The 18,113-nt window shown below is 37.3% G+C and overlaps 1 protein-coding gene across 1 annotated transcript in view; it reads left to right on the forward strand.

Annotated features, from left to right (window-relative positions):
• The window catches only part of LOC124153795 (protein Skeletor, isoforms B/C), a 79,592-nt gene that overhangs the window by 51,856 nt on the left and 9,623 nt on the right, over positions 1–18,113 (forward strand). Inside the window, exons 3-8 of the mRNA XM_046527155.1 lie at positions 2,525–2,597; positions 4,115–4,223; positions 5,270–5,435; positions 6,944–7,215; positions 13,865–13,964; positions 15,175–15,359. Coding sequence (XP_046383111.1) covers positions 2,525–2,597; positions 4,115–4,223; positions 5,270–5,435; positions 6,944–7,215; positions 13,865–13,964; positions 15,175–15,359 — 905 coding nt within the window. The remainder of the gene's footprint in view (positions 1–2,524; positions 2,598–4,114; positions 4,224–5,269; positions 5,436–6,943; positions 7,216–13,864; positions 13,965–15,174; positions 15,360–18,113) is intronic.

Here is an 18,113-nt window from a genome sequence, read left to right on the forward strand (position 1 = left end):
TCAGATTTCTGACATGCAAATACGGTAATAATTTTTTTCCTAGAGGTGAAGCAATTAAACACTATATTCCGTGACTGAAGGCCTTATAATATGGCTCCCTTACTCGGTAATTCAACCCGAAAGTTAAGTTGATAAATGAGGGAAATTTAATCCAATAATAAGCCACCGGCGTGGGAATTTCACACATTCATAGTGGTAAGAAGGTTACACTCGGGATATGAACCCAGGACGCTTACCTATGTATCTCAACCCTCTACTTACTGAGCTACCATGCTCGCTGAATCACAAATCCGTACCTATTTGTATATTTCCAAATCCAAAAACTCACAAAATAATCCTCCGAAAGTGGGCAAAAATTTCCTTTGCAGATTCTTTCGGTGCCAATTTCGGTTATGAATAAGTGAATCAATTGGAAGTTCTATTTAAGTTAGGTATATGTACAAAAGTTTTTATTGTAACACTTTCTAACTCATAAATATGATCAAATAGTCAGTACATAACAATGTACATACCCAATATTAACCACAAAACTTTGGTTTTTAATATGGAAAAATTTATGTATCAAGAAAGAAAGCCACTCCATGAAGACTAAAGATTCCATTGACGGTATAGACATACTTCAATTAAAGCAGTAAGGAGGAATGAGAATTTCTGATGCCCTAAATTTACTAAAGCATTTAACCACAGATAAGCTAGTACATATCAATCACGGAAACAAATCCATATATGATACGTTTAAAAACAGCCCGTCTGAAAATTTGCATTATTTCGCATGCTGATTCTTCGGGACACTTCTATTCCATAGTTAGGAGAAAATATCTCAACATCGAAAGCAGTTTTGAGCATGAAAAATAGCGATTACTTTTAGGGTTTTCTAAGGATAATGACGTAAATTGTAGATAATTTCAACTGATGCTTAGGTACAAAGAGTATTGATTAAGATTAATAAAGCTGGGACAGGAGCCCTAATGCTACCCAAACGAACATTAAATATCAGAATAAAACAGAAGTACTATCAACCTACCATTCGGTCTACAGTGGTAATAGACAAAAATATAGCCAATAATGTACTCTGTAAATTAACAAGAAGCTATGAAGCATCAAAAGAGATAACATAAATTAGTTGTATCTCCCAGGCACTAGATATCCCCCAGATAATCAATTTCCTCTGTCAGAGTTGAAATGATGTATAACATGTACTCTAAAAACTTGAGGTTGACAGAGCAACAGGAAGATTTAAAATTAAGTGAAACCTGTCCCCTCAAAGGTCCATTCACACCAATGAGCACACACGACAGAGCAAATCGACACTTTCTCGCCACTTCACGGACAAGGTCACCCTCAAGCGAACTGGATCCGGGAGGCTTAATAAATTCGTAGGGCTACAGTTATGGAGGCTTGGGCAAGATTATTATTGTAACGAGATAACCCACTCATTTATAATCATGCAATTCATATATACTGCAATGGATACGAATTGCACAGAGAAAAAAAGTTTTAAGCGAGGAATAAACGTCATTGTTCAGCGTTAATTGACAATATTCGGTTTTGACCTTCTGTTCGGGTTAAATACCTGGATTTTTATTGCAGCGATGATACAATCACGAAAAATTTCCTTCCCTTATACGTAACCCCGTGAATTACAGTTTCCAAAATTTACAGTTGATAAGCATCAATAACTTTTCATCTTTAGTCCTGCGTGAAATAGACTTTTCTGGAGAACGGAGGAATGGTTTAGAAAATCAGCAACCTGACTGAAACCGAAAGGCTACGAATTCGCGATATCTAAAGAGTCACTTCGTAAATTGGTTGTTGCATGCAGAAATAAAAATTAAATAAAGAGTCAAAAATATTCTTAACATCTGTGCACAATCGCATTTGTCGCATGAGATACAACGGGTTCGAAATACCTTTCAAAACTGAAAGAATGGAGGCGGTGTCACTTGCAGCGTAAAGTTTGCTCCTAACCCACTAAGTCAGACCAAGCTCCCCAATGGCAGCAAACAACAAGGAAACAATAAAAACAGCCCAGGTATTGGCACGTTAGAGGTGGCTTATTTTAATTTTTCCTATTTTCCTAGTGAAATAGACACACACAAGTATTATCAGCAAACTAATCCAACTTAGAAGGATAGGTTAGCTGGTTCTTATTTAAAAGATAGCTCAGCAGACAATTTGAGTCGCATCAGGAGCGATATTGAAACCTAATTCACACATAAATTTTCCAGGTGGATTAAGATCGCTTGACCCTTAAGGACGAATGCCTCAAATACGCCAAAGTATGCAATTCCTTCTCAGCTATCACTGTATGTACCTACGTATAAAAGGCGTCCCTTCTAGAATACTACAGGGAAATATTACTCAGCTTTTCAGCAACTTACAATAACCGATGAAAACAAAATGTTGACAGCTCATTAAATATAATCATTAATTATACACATCCAAATATTGCATTGTTTCATTAAATTCCATAAAATGAAAATTCGTTGAAGATGGATTATATCATGATCATTTTCCGTTTCAGATGCTTTCTTCTATGCGGGAACATCAAAAGTACCGAGTGGTTCAGGCTTCCGCATCAGGGACGAGAAAGGAACGTGAGTACATTTATTATCTTATCTCTAACTTTCATCTAACGCATTAAATCGTAAACTCTCACAAAGTTAAAATTAATGTATGAAAGTAAAATAAATTCCATGTTCACCGCATAATAAAAACCACTATTTAAACTTGATATATCTCTTTGTAAAGAGACATAATAAGCAATTGTTGATTAGATTATTAAGTTTAAAATATTTCCATTCATTTAATGACTGGTGGAATATTTTATGTGCATTTTCATACATCTCTAACACAACGAACAACTTTTTGAAGATGCCATTGGAACGTAATTAATTGGTGTAAGCAAATTATACACAGTGAATATACTCAGGGCTGGAACTAGGAGTTTTGTCAGGGGCGGTTTGCCGCCCCCCTTACCCCGATCCTCCTACCTCTCTCTCCCTTTACCAGTTAAATATAATATCTCCGTAAACTGTTTTTGAGATGGGATAGTTGAAATTACACACCGCATGTTTGCTATTAAGAAGTTTCACAAATAATATTGTTCAATAATTTATAAAGTAATAATTAATTATTGCAAAAAAATTAATTAGAAAAATTAAGAAACTTTTTTCATTAACTTTTCAAATTTGGCCTTCCCCTGAAATCTGTCGCCCGGGTCACCCCCACCCCCTGCGCCGCCCTAGTTCCGGACCAGTATAAACTATAGTCTGTCCAAACACGGAAGGTGGGTAGGAGATTAAGGTACCGCTCGAGAGACGAACAATATCCGGGTACCCACCGTCCGCCATACAATAGCCGGGGCCTGGTTGACCGCGTGGAGTGGTTGCAAAAAATTGTATTTTGCTTTTTTTTAAGTGTCACCCTAAGTGTTACATAACTAATTGACATAACGCCGTCGTGCTAAGGCTTTTATCATGAAATAACTCGTAGAAATAAAAACTGTGAAATAATTACGTATTACGCTTACCTTTATGTGATAATTTTCCGGAGAGGAGTGCGATTCGTGACTCATAATAGCGCACTCGGTCGACCAGACCCGGGCTATTGTATAGCAGACGGAGGGTAAGCTGTTAGTGTTTGGCTCTCGAGCGTAGCCTTATCTCTTCCGTATTGGACAGACTATATCAATTCCCCACAATTGGATACTTAAAAAACATGTCGACGATTTATACCTCCAGAAATTAATTATTAAAAAGATGTACACGCTATAAATAAAGCAAAATCATTATGGAAAATCGACTCTTAAAAGACCGCAAGTATATGAAATAATAGAAAAGGTCAAATGTAATTAAATGCACGAATTACTCCCTTGTTAAAATGCAAACCCTTGGTGGGACACTTAAAATTTCCTTGGCTACTATGCTATCTCAATCTCAAAGGCATGAATACCCACAGGGAACCATGAGAGCAAACCTTTTTCGTGTCACAGTAAAATATAAACCATTAAGGAAAGGGCAGGTACAACGGGATTACTAGAAAGGCAAGTGATAGAAAGTTCAAAATGACGTTGTTCTATATATGATGCTTACTTCACCGACTTTCTTTTCAGGCTGAACGTCCTTGGAAAATACAACAAGAAGCACGTAACCTTGACTTTGCCGGAAGGGAAAACTCTCAGCAACATCCGATGGTTCTCTGTTTGGTGCCGGGAGTTCGAAGTGAGTTTTAATGAAAAAAAAAGAAGTCCTGAGCATATCCGGAAGTCCGTTTTCTAAGCTTCCCCGAGAGTCTTAACTTGTACCATTCATTTAAAGACGTAACAGGAAGTCTTTTTCAGGGAAGAAAAAGATGGTTAATGATAAAATCATTTTCTAAGCAGCAAGGCCGGACTTAGAGCTGTATTGTACTCCTTAGGAGGATGCAGTAGCCATGGGAGGATGTACAAATGATTCAATGAAAATATTATTTGCATAGTAAGAAATGGTCGAAGAGAGGAAAACAATTTATTGCAGTAGAAATAGTTATCATAAAACTCAAAACTAAATTTTTTCCAAAAACGATCACATTTTTCACGAAAATTTAATAGGGCCTGTACTTTTAAACAATCTAATGAAGTCATCACTATAGCGTGATCCCATCAGGGAAATGAAAATTAATGTCTCAAACAAATCGAACGAAATCCATAATTGAAATTCTTAGAAATGACTATTGAGAGTAGAGAGCCACGAATCTATTACAAAGATACGGTTTCCTCCGCCTATAAAGTAAATTCTTAGCTCACTTTCGCGACCTCTAAATCTCAGCCCAGTTCAATATTTCTGTAAAAAAAACTGGATCTGAACGACTTGGCAATATGTTTTCTTAATGAGATAATCGCCTTAAAATCCTGAACGATTACGGTTTCTCATTTGGGAAAAGAACAATCCTTCTCAGTAAGGTTATCCCCAATAAATCAATGATAATAACTTACGATAGAAAAGTGTTCAGAGTAGTGATTGCACAATCATTCATATTTACAACAATATCTTATACAATCTGAAAACCGATCGATAACAATTCCACTTAGAGAAATAAGAAAATATTGGTTCTATCATCGCGTTTTTCTCAAGCATAGGAAAAATTGTCTTTTTCCTTCCCTAGGCTAGAAAATGGGAAAATAGAATTCCTTCCCCAGACTCAAAATGGGAAAGTAGAAACGGGCTTCAGCCCACTCAACAAGTCTTTAGCAAACTAACTCTTCTCTATCTTTTTATTCAACTCATAGGTGAACTTCGCAGACGTCAAGATTCCTGCAGGATTTGACTTCCCAAAACCAATCAAGATTGGAGCCTTAGGTGCAGGCGTTCATGGAGTCAAATCAGATCCCATCACAATCGTCGATGCTCAAACTCTCTTGGTGCCTAATTTTTCATACGACGGAGAAGCACCAGGTACTTGATTATTAAGCTAAAGAAAAAATCTTATCCAATCAGGACCATAGATTATCTTTGATTGTTAATTAACTGGCAGCACAAATAACTAAAACACCAAACTTGGCTTAAAAACAATTAGGCATAGACAAAATAAATTAGGCATTGACAAAATAAATTAACAGCTATGCTATTTATGTGAAATTATCCTATTTCAAAATCCCTTTGCAGTTAATAAGAACTACTTTATTACTCGTCTAATAATAATTTTATTTTATCACAATGATTAATACTTTTATTCCTTAGCATATTTTTATTCATATGAAGTTTTCCTGATTTTTTTGTAACAACCAAATCATTTCCTCACTCTTGATATAAACTCAGGTTTTTTGCTTGAATTTGAGGGAAAAGCAAATCTACCTCTACAAGATACTCCAACCCTAGAATTTTTTCCCTCCAGGCCTCCACCGAGTGCATGTTTAGCACAAGAAATTGATAACCAACATTAATAATGCTCTACACGACTATGTTGATGAAATCAAGAGTGGTCCCATATAAATCAGAGGGAAAATTGTCGCTTGTCTTCGCCTGAAATTGTATTTTATGATGTGGACGAATCGCTATCTCTCACTCATTGTCAGTGCTTTAACCTCAACGTTGGTTTGGAAAAGAGTGGGCAGTCCCGTTACTAGGGCGGGGCAGAGGGGGAACCTGCCACGGGCGGCTGATTCCAGGGGGTGGCACAATTTGAAAAGTTTTTTTTTTAATAAGTTACTTAATTTTTTCTAATAAAATTGTTTGGTAATAATTTTTAATTAAAAAATTATTAAACAATTAGATTAATCATTTCTAGCCCATTGCTGCTTTTGAGAGAAATTAAATTTCAAGATTTCTCATTTTAAACAGTGAAAACTTTCTACTCCATCATAATGTCGTGGCAGCTTCATATTTCACCGTTAAACTTTGCATCACAAAGGAAGACGTAGTTTCAATCTTTCCTGACTGGAGCTGAAAATTTATACATTTTTGATGTTACTTAAGCAACATAGGGTTATAGTGGGTTAATAACACTTCTTAAGGGCAAATTCACGGTGTGTAATCTCAACTACCGTACCTCAAAAAATTAGCTTACGCATGTATTATATTTTACTTGCGGGGGTGGGAGGAGGGAATTAGAGTGGGGGGATCTGGGGACGGGGGCGGCAAATTGATCTTTGCCCTTACCTGACTAAACTCCAAGTTCCGGCCCCGGGTGTGGGTACAGCTACCTCCATACTAAGGTAGAAGTTTGTGGATTTCGCATATTTTTTCCTTCTTCTAGGGCATCCTGCACCATACGGATAACAAAAATTTTTAAATTAATCCCGAATAATTATTTCATTTTCATTTCATATTCTTTCACCTGCTATATTCATTATTCATTTCCAAGCTAAAGTTATTGATTCATTTCCCAATATGACAATTTCTTCAAATTAAATTCATTTTCTAAATTTAAAAAAGCATCGAGTAAGGCACCATTTAATTTTCAGATGCCAAGTTCTGGGTCGGCCCTGGTAGCAAGCCCAATTCACAAGGGATCCGTGTGGCAGACGAAAACGGAAAATTGGGAACGCCCCTGAAACGCTACGACAGAAGAACCTTGGTCCTGACACTGCCTGGAGACCTGACTGTTTTCGACATTGGTCACTTCGGAGTCTGGTGCGAGGCGTTTGCCGTGGATTTCGGTCACGTGGCGATCCCCAAGGGACCGCCTCCACCAAACGTGCCCCCTTCACTGCGCATGCTCGGAGTGTCCCCACAGGTATGAGAAAAATAATTGCTCAGTAATCATTCAATAAAAAAAGAACAGCATAAGGAGGTTCCACAGCGACTAAGTGAAATAAATGAGGTATTTTAATGATCCGTTTGGTTCGTATATTTAACACAATACCGCATTCACTAATGACGTGCTACATCTAATGTCAGGCCAACTTATGTCCAAAATTTGAAAATTTTTCTAAGGTCATATTTTTTATGAAATCTTATCCATCCAGACGAATCAACAAAAGCGCAATTGCCATAAAAATAGCGCACCGATGCTCATAATTTTTTTGAGAGAATGTAATTAATTAAATCACCGTAACGTTACAACTCACTTCTGAGGAGAACTAATTTTGTTTCATCATTGAATTCAGCATGGCAATGACTGCAATTTCATAGATAATTTACCAAGAAAATGAGTTTTGAATTTAACCAACATATAATTACTATTTTCTTTTCAATATATATATTTTTATTTGACACCACAGAATTTTCATTTCAATCGACGAACAATGAACGAATACCGCGAACGAGTAAGAACCAGTGATATACCAACGCAGTTTTGGCTCCGGTAACAGAAGAACCCCATCCGATTTGACCCCACTAAGAAGAGCTAAAGTTGTGATACATGATAAAGCCCACGCTCATACTAGTTCTGGAAGAATTTTCAAGTTCAAGACTTTCCTCAGAAAAGTTTCTTTCCATTTTTCTAAGATTAATTTTTTTCTCATCTGGTACCATTCCTCATGAAGCTCGAGGGCTTAGGGCATATTATGGCTATGCTACTGGTTTTTATTCTTGGTCACACCAGTCGGGGACCAACTTTGTCATTATGCAGCTCAATTTAGAAGGTAAGAGTAGTAACTTAGTGTAGCGGTGGAACCTCTTCAAACAAATGTAAGACATATATTTGGATAGGCCTGGCTCGTAAAAATTATTCTTTCCCATTAGCTCATTAAATTGAGCATGTATGGTTTCTTGCATAGTTCACATTTACTTTCACAACTACTTTAAGTGAAAATGAAATATTAAAGAAACCTTATAGTGGAATACCACAAAGTTAAGAATGTGTCTGTGAATTTTGAGCATGTAAAGCCTGAATCACATTATCATTTTTTCGTCGCGAAAAAGATCATTCGAGTGATCGCTTTTCGCGTCCGGGAAAAATGATCGCTTGAGTGATTACTTTCTGAATCAAACGGTCCCTGCTTTTCGTTTAATTTCCGATACCACAGCTCGTTTTCAAAGGACCCGCATCACGAAAATAAATAGCGTGTTTATGTTTACTTAAGTCGTTCCCACGATTGACAAACGTTGCGCTGCAATCGCTCCATACGGGCATGAGTTCTGATTGGCTGATAAGATGTTTCAGTGACGTTTTCAGCGATTAAAAAAGCGACCAGACGATTGATGAAAAAAAGTGATGGGAATCCTCATCATTGGAGTGATCGCGAAAAATAATTGCCGGCGACGATCATTTGCGAGTGATCACTCGAGTGATCGCTGGAGTCGGAATCGGAAATGACGAAAAATATGACCGTGTGATTTAGGCTCAACGCCATCCCCTTCACGCCAAAAAACATGTTTACCCTATCTTAAGCCTATCTGATATTCGTGGGAACGACATAGGTAAACATAAGCACGCAATGTATTTTCGTGATGCGGGTCCTGTAACAACGAGCTGTGATATCGGAAATGATACGAAAAGCGACGGCGGGAGGGAGCGTGTGATTCAAAATAATGGTCACTAGAGCGATCACTTTTCCGGTCCCGAAAAGCGATCGCAGAAGAGATCACTAAGAGAAACGAAACAAATGAACGTATGATTCAGGCTTTAATAATTCAATGATTCTTACATGAAGATTCTAACGCAAGCCACTGTCTTTTTTTATATAAAGAATCATCACAAATTTTCTAGTAACAGTATGTTGTTGTAAAAATTTATTTGATTATTTTATGAAAGGGAAACATTACATATTATTCCCCTCTCCCTCTTTTATTTGGAGGTGTCTCATGCATGCCTTAAGCTTATGTTATTGATTACTTTTGATCAATTTATCATCAAATGTCATTGAATACTTTAAATAAAGACATAAAAAACGCCATTTCCCATTTCAATGCAACGCCATTGTGTAATAAATGTTATTAAATAAATAAAAAAATAAAGATCAGTTGATTTCTATTTAGAAATTGCATGTGATACTAACACGCAACATCAACGTTTTTGCATGGTTGAATAAAATTTGAGAGTAAACAACTTCAATTTGGCTTAGGGGTATTTGTACAGATTGACTACTGCACTTTCGTATAGATTTTTTATGCCACCCTTTAAATAAAAAATACACACTAATGCCATTCCATAATTTTGTAAAATTATATGCCACGGGAACTTCCGCATCGATGGTTTGGCATGACGAGTTTTTGCGTAAAGCAATTCAATTTTATTTGTAATCAATGAAAAAAGATTTTGTTATCCATATAGAGAATTAATTTTGATAGCGTGCATACAAACTAGAAGCACGAGCTCGTTTAAACACATGTAAATTTGTTCTAGTTAATCACAGTCGGATTATAATTTGACTGTTTTTTTATGGAATGGTCTTAGCTAAAGAGAATGTATCTTGGTGAATATTTATCGTTTTAACATGTATAAATTGCATTTATAAACCTCAAGGTAATGGTTTCTTGTCAGTACCTTAAATATTAAGGAAAGTGCATGCACGCAAAGTTGGTAATGAAGTATTAGGAAAGCGGCTACAGTTAATAAAATAAATTTGATGCAGTACCCCAGAGGATTTAGAATATTCTATAATATATACTATAATGAGATCACATTTCATTGAAAAAAAGAAATTTAAGCTAATGGGAACTCTGGTAGACTGTGCCTTAAATACAATATTTACAACCGCCCTTCTAAAACTTCACACTGACTTTAAATACCGTCGCACCCCTAGCCCTTACCCGACAGCTACTTAGATACTGCTGCGGTTAATAGTTTTCTTCTTTGAATTCGGTTATTGTCAAACTAACAACATTATTGATGAAACTTCCTCAGCATTATTGAATTCGTTTTCAGATATCAGCAGGTATCAAGCGAGTTTTTCTTCTATTCCATTTATAATGATCATCGCATATTACCAAAGCGGTATTTTTAGCTTAACTCTAAAGTATATGATATTCCCCTCTCTTTCTTTCATAACATTTATGACTTCCAGAGAACTACAACCTATGATATCAACTCTGATTACAACTGATTACCAATGATGTAAGATAAACTGAGCTAAAGGCAGGCGTAACTAGGTTTCGGGGTTATCCTCCGCGTCGGTTCGTCTTCGCGACGAAAGTTTCGTCGGAAGGACAACCCGGAAGGCTAGCTGCGCCTCCTGCACCACTCCGCGGCAGGCTCCATCAACATTAGCTAAGCCCAATATGAAAAATCTCGAACAATAATCATACACACTGCTAGATAAATTTCTCTTATTTAATCATTTGTGATGAGACTGTAAAAACTAAGAACTCGCACCAACTATAAAGCTAAAAAAGTCCCAACTTATTTGTCATTTAGCACAAGGGTTAAGTAAAGAAAAAACGATTGCATTCACTAAATTAGATTTAGGATGAGTAGAATGCAAATAAAAAATATTCATTTACATTCTGCAGCTTGATGAAGTTTTACAAGGATACTTGAAATGGTCAGGACTCGGCAGTAAAATCTACCTAAATTTCAATAAACCTCGCTCTGTTCGAAGTATTTCAACTATTATCAACTTCTATTACAATTCCAATGGAATATTTACATTAAGGAAGAGATAGATTACGATTCAACATAAAATTAGATTAATGACCAATAGAGCATCAACCTTTTTCCGAATCACTTCTTTCTTCCTACAAATCATTCAAACAGCTCCGTCGTTCTTATCACCTCAAATACAGCCATCGCCTAATTTAATTGAACACCTATATAGGTACTGGCAGGAGTATTGATCAATTATAAGTCAAAGAATTTTAATTAATTGAATCAATGCTGTAACTTCCCTTCTGTATACCTTTGATGAACACGACCATGTCACACTTCCTTATCAAGTAGAATTTATTTCCACAGTTACTCTTATACATTTGATGGTCATTGTTCCTTTGAAACAGAGGCAGATCTATGGGGGGCCTTAGGGAGCCCCCTCCCTATTGGTTCAAAACACAAACTAGATAAAATCGAAATTTTTGAAGGCTGCCACTTCTACAAAAGTATTTAGTTATATTTTCCGATATATTTATCTACTTTAAAAAATTGAAATACTAATTAACACTAAACTTAGGGCCGCTTTTAGTATGTTACAATCCAGAGGCAGATCCAGAGAGGGGCTAAAGCCCCCCTTGCGTATCCAATACGCACTAGATAAAATGGTAATTTTGTTCGGAACCCTACTACTGCTGGGAGGTCACTCCCCCCTTAATCCCTTCCCTGGTCCCTATCCTAGATCCGCCACTGCGTTGAAACGTAAAATAAATGAAGAGAATTGTCTGATTTATTACTGATTATCGCGGGAATAATAAGGAACTGAATTAAAGTAGAATCCATGAAAACAGAATTTTATCAAAAAGCTATTTTATGAATTCTTTTGCTCAGATAAGTAACGGAAGGCACCGTTCAAGTTGAAAATATCTAAATAAAATATTGAGAACATCAAAGTTATAATTTGAACAACAATTACTAGAGAAATTGAAAGCAGCGATAATCCAAAAGTACGAATCATCATATCTACGTGTATCTGACCAGTCAGTAGAGGAGTTTTAAACAATTATCGAACACATTCTCGCGCCCCTTTCTCGAGCGGTTACTTATATATGGATATGTGAGAACTAGATAAATGTTATGATTATTTTTAACACTGCTTCAAATGAACATGTAAAATATGGCAGAAGTAAAGGATACCATCCTGGTTTCGTGTGCTCAAAAGGAAACTGACCAAAGAAAGTTTGAAACAAAAAAATAATAGAGCTTTTTGTGTCTTCGCCGCAAGACTGCAATCCATTGAGCTCTACTATATCGCGTATAATTAGCTAATACATCATTATCTTCGTTTAAAAAACCTACAAACACATCGCTGACTAATTATACACAGCAATATTACACATTTATCAACAAACAGAAATATTTCCCTAGACATAAATTATTAGATGCTTAAATGTATAGGAGGTGAAGTCTCTGCAGAGGGGGAGCCGAATTAACTTGTCCCATTCTTGCCCTTCGCAGAAGAAGAGGCCCAGATCATTCGAGGACGAGATAGAGATCAATCAGTCTGAAAGTTTTCAAGTCACGCCTGTGGCTCTCCCTAACTCGGGCCTCTTCCGAGAGAATCCTCAGCAACTGGAACAACCTTTTGTCTACTCTCCGATGAGGAGGAATTTTCCCGGACCTCAGACCTTCCTACAATACAACGCACTTCCTGCTGCTGGGGGAGAATTACAACCCACGACATATAGGCCCCTGGTCGCCCGGTTCCAGCAGTTGAACCAGGCGCCGGTCCAATCGCAACAAGTGCCATACTTCGGAGGGGGAATACATTTCCCACTTCCAACCCAAAATCAAGCCTACCATCAACCACAGTTCCAATTCCAGAGGAGGAATGACCAATACACAAATCATCATTTTTTCGCCCAACCCTTCTACAGCAATTTCCAACAATAAATTAAAGAAATATGGATGGATTCAATAATATTGTACATTTTGATGACCTTCAGCAGGCCAAAAACATGTGATTCCAGTGATGTGAAATTCTACGCAACATATATGACATATTTTCCCATATTATTTATTGGCATCCAAGAATAATTATTTAATTTATTTTACGAAAAAAATTATTGGATAAATTTAAAAAATATACATATTTATATTATATGTTTTGTGCTCCCGTTGGTCAATTCACCATGTGCAATACTAATGCTACCCACGCTATCAGAGGCTATTAGATCAGTACTAAGACACTGTAAATGGACATGAAACAAGAAGATTTTATTTGAGTGGAAAGTGCCAAGTGGTGATCAAATTTCTGTGACTGTAGCCGACTTCAAAGGCTTGTGAATTAGGATGAGTACAACATGTAAGTTATTAACTGAGATAATAAATGTTTTGGGCATTTATTGGCGCTAATTATTGTAAAAAAGAACTCTGCAGAAAATAAATATTATTGTTTCATTCAAAGTTTTTGTTAATGTGATAGTCCCTGGAAATATTTGCCACAATATGAGTTTGAATCTTGTGTCAACTGCCGAGGAGGCCTCCTCATGGCAGAATATGAACCATATGCAATGAAATAACAAATCCCTACCCAAAATAAACTCTTCCTTTGCCTTATGGAATGCATGTATTGGGAAAAGTGGTGGAGGATTATGGTTGGAGGTGATAACGCATGCTATAAAATGTTTGGGAAATGTTCATGCTTATTAGTGGAGGCTTATTTGTTTGTAGATGGGTGAATGAGTTTTCAATAATATTGTCAAATTACTGTCGGTCTTGCATGGGAAAAGGACGCACTGTTCTACTAAAAAACTCTAAATACAAATCAACTACTTAAGTTACTGTCCAGAATAAACTAGATCCAAAGACTTCAGCTCAGCTACCACGGTCTAACTCCCGTTCCTCATTCATTTAGTCTAAGCTGAACTGCGAAGTCCTTTGGGATCAAGATGGATTTGAAGTTCGATGGGCGGTCGCAGGTCACAGTCTAGTCATGCAGCTGGTGGCTAAATTAGGTAAGTGGTAATGCGAACACGAGAAAAATCAACACCCTTCAGTCACCATGAAGGACACACAAAATAAGTATTTTTATTAAGTAGTTTCCTTGGGTTGAATTCTTCGATTGTTTAAGAAGTATATTTTTAAAGGCACTGACAACTCAAGCACCAAAATGGACTAGAATTTTTATACTAAACATAGCGGAATATATAAATCGGTTTTTCAACGTCGCAAAATTTCTGAGTGAAAGTCTTGTAACCTTGGCCGAGTTTTTCATGTTCTTTGACATCGCTGAATAACAGGTGAAGAGAAATGCCTCAAAAGGTACGATATTTATTTCTGACCTAGGCCAGTCCCTTAATGGAACGCAAAACAATTAATATCGAATTTTCTTGACTTTTTCGCGTAATATTCCATCAAGTTTTTTAAGACTCATAAGGTTATAAATTCTTAAAATATCGATTTGATAAATCTACTTAATTTCATAACAATAGACAAGAGATTGCTATGTATTTGCGCATTGTTAGCCAATTTTAATTGAAGCCAGTTGAAAGGCTCAAGTAGATGTAATCAATTTATAAATTTCTCATGTATACTTACTCTCCAGGAACATGACATTATAAGCTAATGCACCTACACGGAATTTCTTATAATATCATGCTTTCATACATTTTCTTATAATATTTTTAAAGTTATTACCTAACGCAATGCCACTCACATTTTCAGCAGTGAGTTCATAATAAATTACGCATACAAATTCAACACTAAAGAAATCATAGAAAACGAATTAAATCAATGATAAAACATGAAATGCGAACATGAAATTCTAATCACACTGCTGATCTAATACCGCTAAAAATTTGAAAATCAAATGGAATTTCAAAAGTGGCGTCAGCCTTAATTCAAGAAATATTTTCTTGTCTTACCATTAATTTTCTACTACTTTTTTAGCTATTCATTCACTTGCAGCGAATTACAAGGTTACTTTTTCATCAAAAAGCTAACTCCAGAACTGCTCGAGGTATACTTTCCTAAGAAGTACTAAAATTTAGGCATCCATGCAATGCTAAAAAATTGATTGAGCTAAGGCTGGCATCCCGTATTGGTAGCTTCTATATATATTCTAAAAATAATCGTATTCCGTTCCCGAATGAATAATATTTCCTGCTATTTACTACATAACGCTGACCCTTCCCTTCTCTCCTCTGGTGTCCCAAAAAATTGCAGACACCGAAGAGTACATGTCCTTCGGCGTCTCTGGCGACATTGAACACAGCAAGATGATTGGAGGAGATGTGGTAGTGGCGTGGCTGGACAACGAAACATTACAAGGGAGAGTTCAAGACTATTACTTGGACGCTAAATCGCAATGCTCTGGCTCAAGAGGCAGCTGCCCCGACATCAGACTACCCGTAAGTATATAAAAATGATGTAAGAAATTACCGCTGATCACACTTTGAACGAAATTAGCTCCTATGAAACCGATTTAATAGGAATCTGATGACGATATATTCTTACTCTAAAAATATTTTTACAATAGTCAGGGGACGGTACGCACAGCACGTAGCTACAAGGTTGTCCCGGGGTCAAACTCGAGTGAAGCCAACGACTTTCTGATAGCATTCGGTACTTCGTGGTTAATCGGCAGTCGTACATAGAAATAAACATGAAGGCCCACAGACACGCTACGTTAACGTAATTGGAAGTAAATGCTGATATGACAAAACAGAATCCCACAAATTCTGGCCGAGTTCCCAGACTACCCATATCACCAGGGAATCTTTTTACCCCGTGAATCGATGGAGACGGTCGAGGTGGCATATGCAACTCCATGTACAATGCCCACAAGGCAGCGCGTACACGGGCATACAGTGCCATAGTCCCAAGGCTCAAACGAAACTTCGAACACAAGTATGTTTGATGAAATTTAATAATGAGAAATAACGGCAGAATAGCCAGGGCTGAATCAATACGTGATCACCCGCACATGGACACAAATTTGGAAATTTGTTGACAGGAAAAATCCTTTGCCATCACCCCCCAATCTGATAAAAGTACAACAACCACTTGCGGTGTGTGTTTTTATTAATTAAATCATGCATTTATACATACTCTCTAAGTTCATTTAATAGTAAACGTTGATTTAACCCCATTGAAACACGATGATATAAAAATTACTAATTTTACACCGTATGTAACTCGTTAACTGGAACTCATACATACAAATGAATACGATCTCTTTGTAGCCAATTTTACCATAAATCAGCTAGTGCGAACGAAAGCAATCAAAAATAACCCTTTTTCAAGAACGATTAATACAATAGTACCTATTCACCGACAAATCAAATGAGAGAGGCATAACACGAAAAACAATTTTCGTCGAACGAAATCCGCGTAAGAAACACAAAATAAATACCACAAAAACGGGCTCATAAAAGCTAATTATTCACAAAGAGCTACATGAAATCTAAATATTAAGGCCATATTAAGAAGAAACGAATCCAAAGGTTCTCACTTAACAATCCTTACATTTTCCGAACTGCGATAAATAAAGAGTATTCCATGCATGCATATTTTCACTGGGAAAAATCAGCATAAGATACAAAAATATTATCCTAAACAAGGACATGAAACCCGTTCCGAAATCCTTATTTGTGAACTGGAATACCTTTAGATATATGACCGTATTACGCCCTACGGGGCCGCCGTGGCCCAACCACTCCACCCATCACCAAGGATACCAGGATCCAAGGATATCCTTAAATTTTCTCGAAGTTTCACGCTCAATTATCAATATTTATAGTAAAATAGGGCAAACTATTAATATACTTAGAAAATAAATTTTCCTCGGGCACACATTATCAAAGGAGTCACAAAACTAATACAAACGACACTGGAGATTACGACACCGCATATTTATCCTTGTTTAGGCTTTCGCGCATTGATGAAGATTCAGTGGAGTTGTTTACGGGATATGCACCGCGTGTGCCCATCTTTGCAGACGACAGTTTCGCCGGCATTGCAGCTGGCTTCCTCGGTCGATGGGGTGCAGAGAGATGGTTTCAGCCAATGGCGTAACTATGGGGGGGATGAGGGGATGAATTCCGCCCCCCCCCCCCAAAAGCCTCCAGAGAAATCAAAAATTATGTTAACATCTTGTCTGGATTTGACACATAATAAATTCCTCTGCTTAAATTTAAATTATAAGTGCCAAAATGATGTAAAATGTATTTTCAGGCATGTTATTTTTCAAAATTTTCCCTGAACCCCCGTTTCCTGAGAGGGGTTGTCCCCACTAATCCCCCTCACCCCCCCCCCCCCCCCCCCCAAAGCATATCTCTAGTTATGCCACTGGTTTCGGCCGTTGCAAAATATTACATTTATAAAATCGGAAAATAATTTTTGTTGCTTTTTGGGCGTGGTAGGGGGCTACAAAATTCCCAAAAAGCAACAAAAAAATTATTTTCCGATTTTATAAATGTAAAAATTTTGCATTTAATTTCTTGTGTAAATTTATTTTTATAAACTTCAAAAGTTTAAGCTAACGCAAAAACAAACTCTGTTTGTATTATTGTTGTACGAACGCCACTGAATGTTCTGAGAAAGCGTTTTGCGTAGGCCACTGAAAAATTCCCGCAGGAGGTTCCCCGGACCCCCGTTTAATTGGGGGTATTCCATACCAAACCACCCGGTAGGGGAGCGACACAACAGCAGTTTGCCCGGGTAAGTATTTTACCTTGAGCCAGCCCTGTCCGTCGGAGTCAGGCATCTTCTCATTGGCCGTAAAACTCACTATTTATCCTATTTTTTTCTGAGGAGGGCCCCCGCACCTCCCGCTTACCCTGGCGGGTATGCCATACCCCCAGACACCCCAGTATTATTTGCGCCTAAAACCCCTGCTAGTCTTATTTCCTGGCTGCGCCCCTGCATAGAGGAGGCCGGAGACTTCTCATTGGTCCATCTTCTCCGGCGTTTTCCTTTTTCTTTTTCTCCCGAGTTCGTTTGAGCTCTCTCTTCCATGAGTTGTAACCGTATAGTTGTTATCGTAATAGTTGGTAACCGTAGAAACCCATTGCGGGTTATACCAAGTTAACTGCAGCTGTGGCATTGCATGACCTGTTGAAAAATTCAGAGCCCTAAACATCAATGTTCTTAATAATGCGCCG

Source organism: Ischnura elegans, chromosome 2, assembly GCF_921293095.1.
Source record: "Ischnura elegans chromosome 2, ioIscEleg1.1, whole genome shotgun sequence".
Lineage (NCBI taxonomy): Eukaryota > Metazoa > Arthropoda > Insecta > Odonata > Coenagrionidae > Ischnura > Ischnura elegans.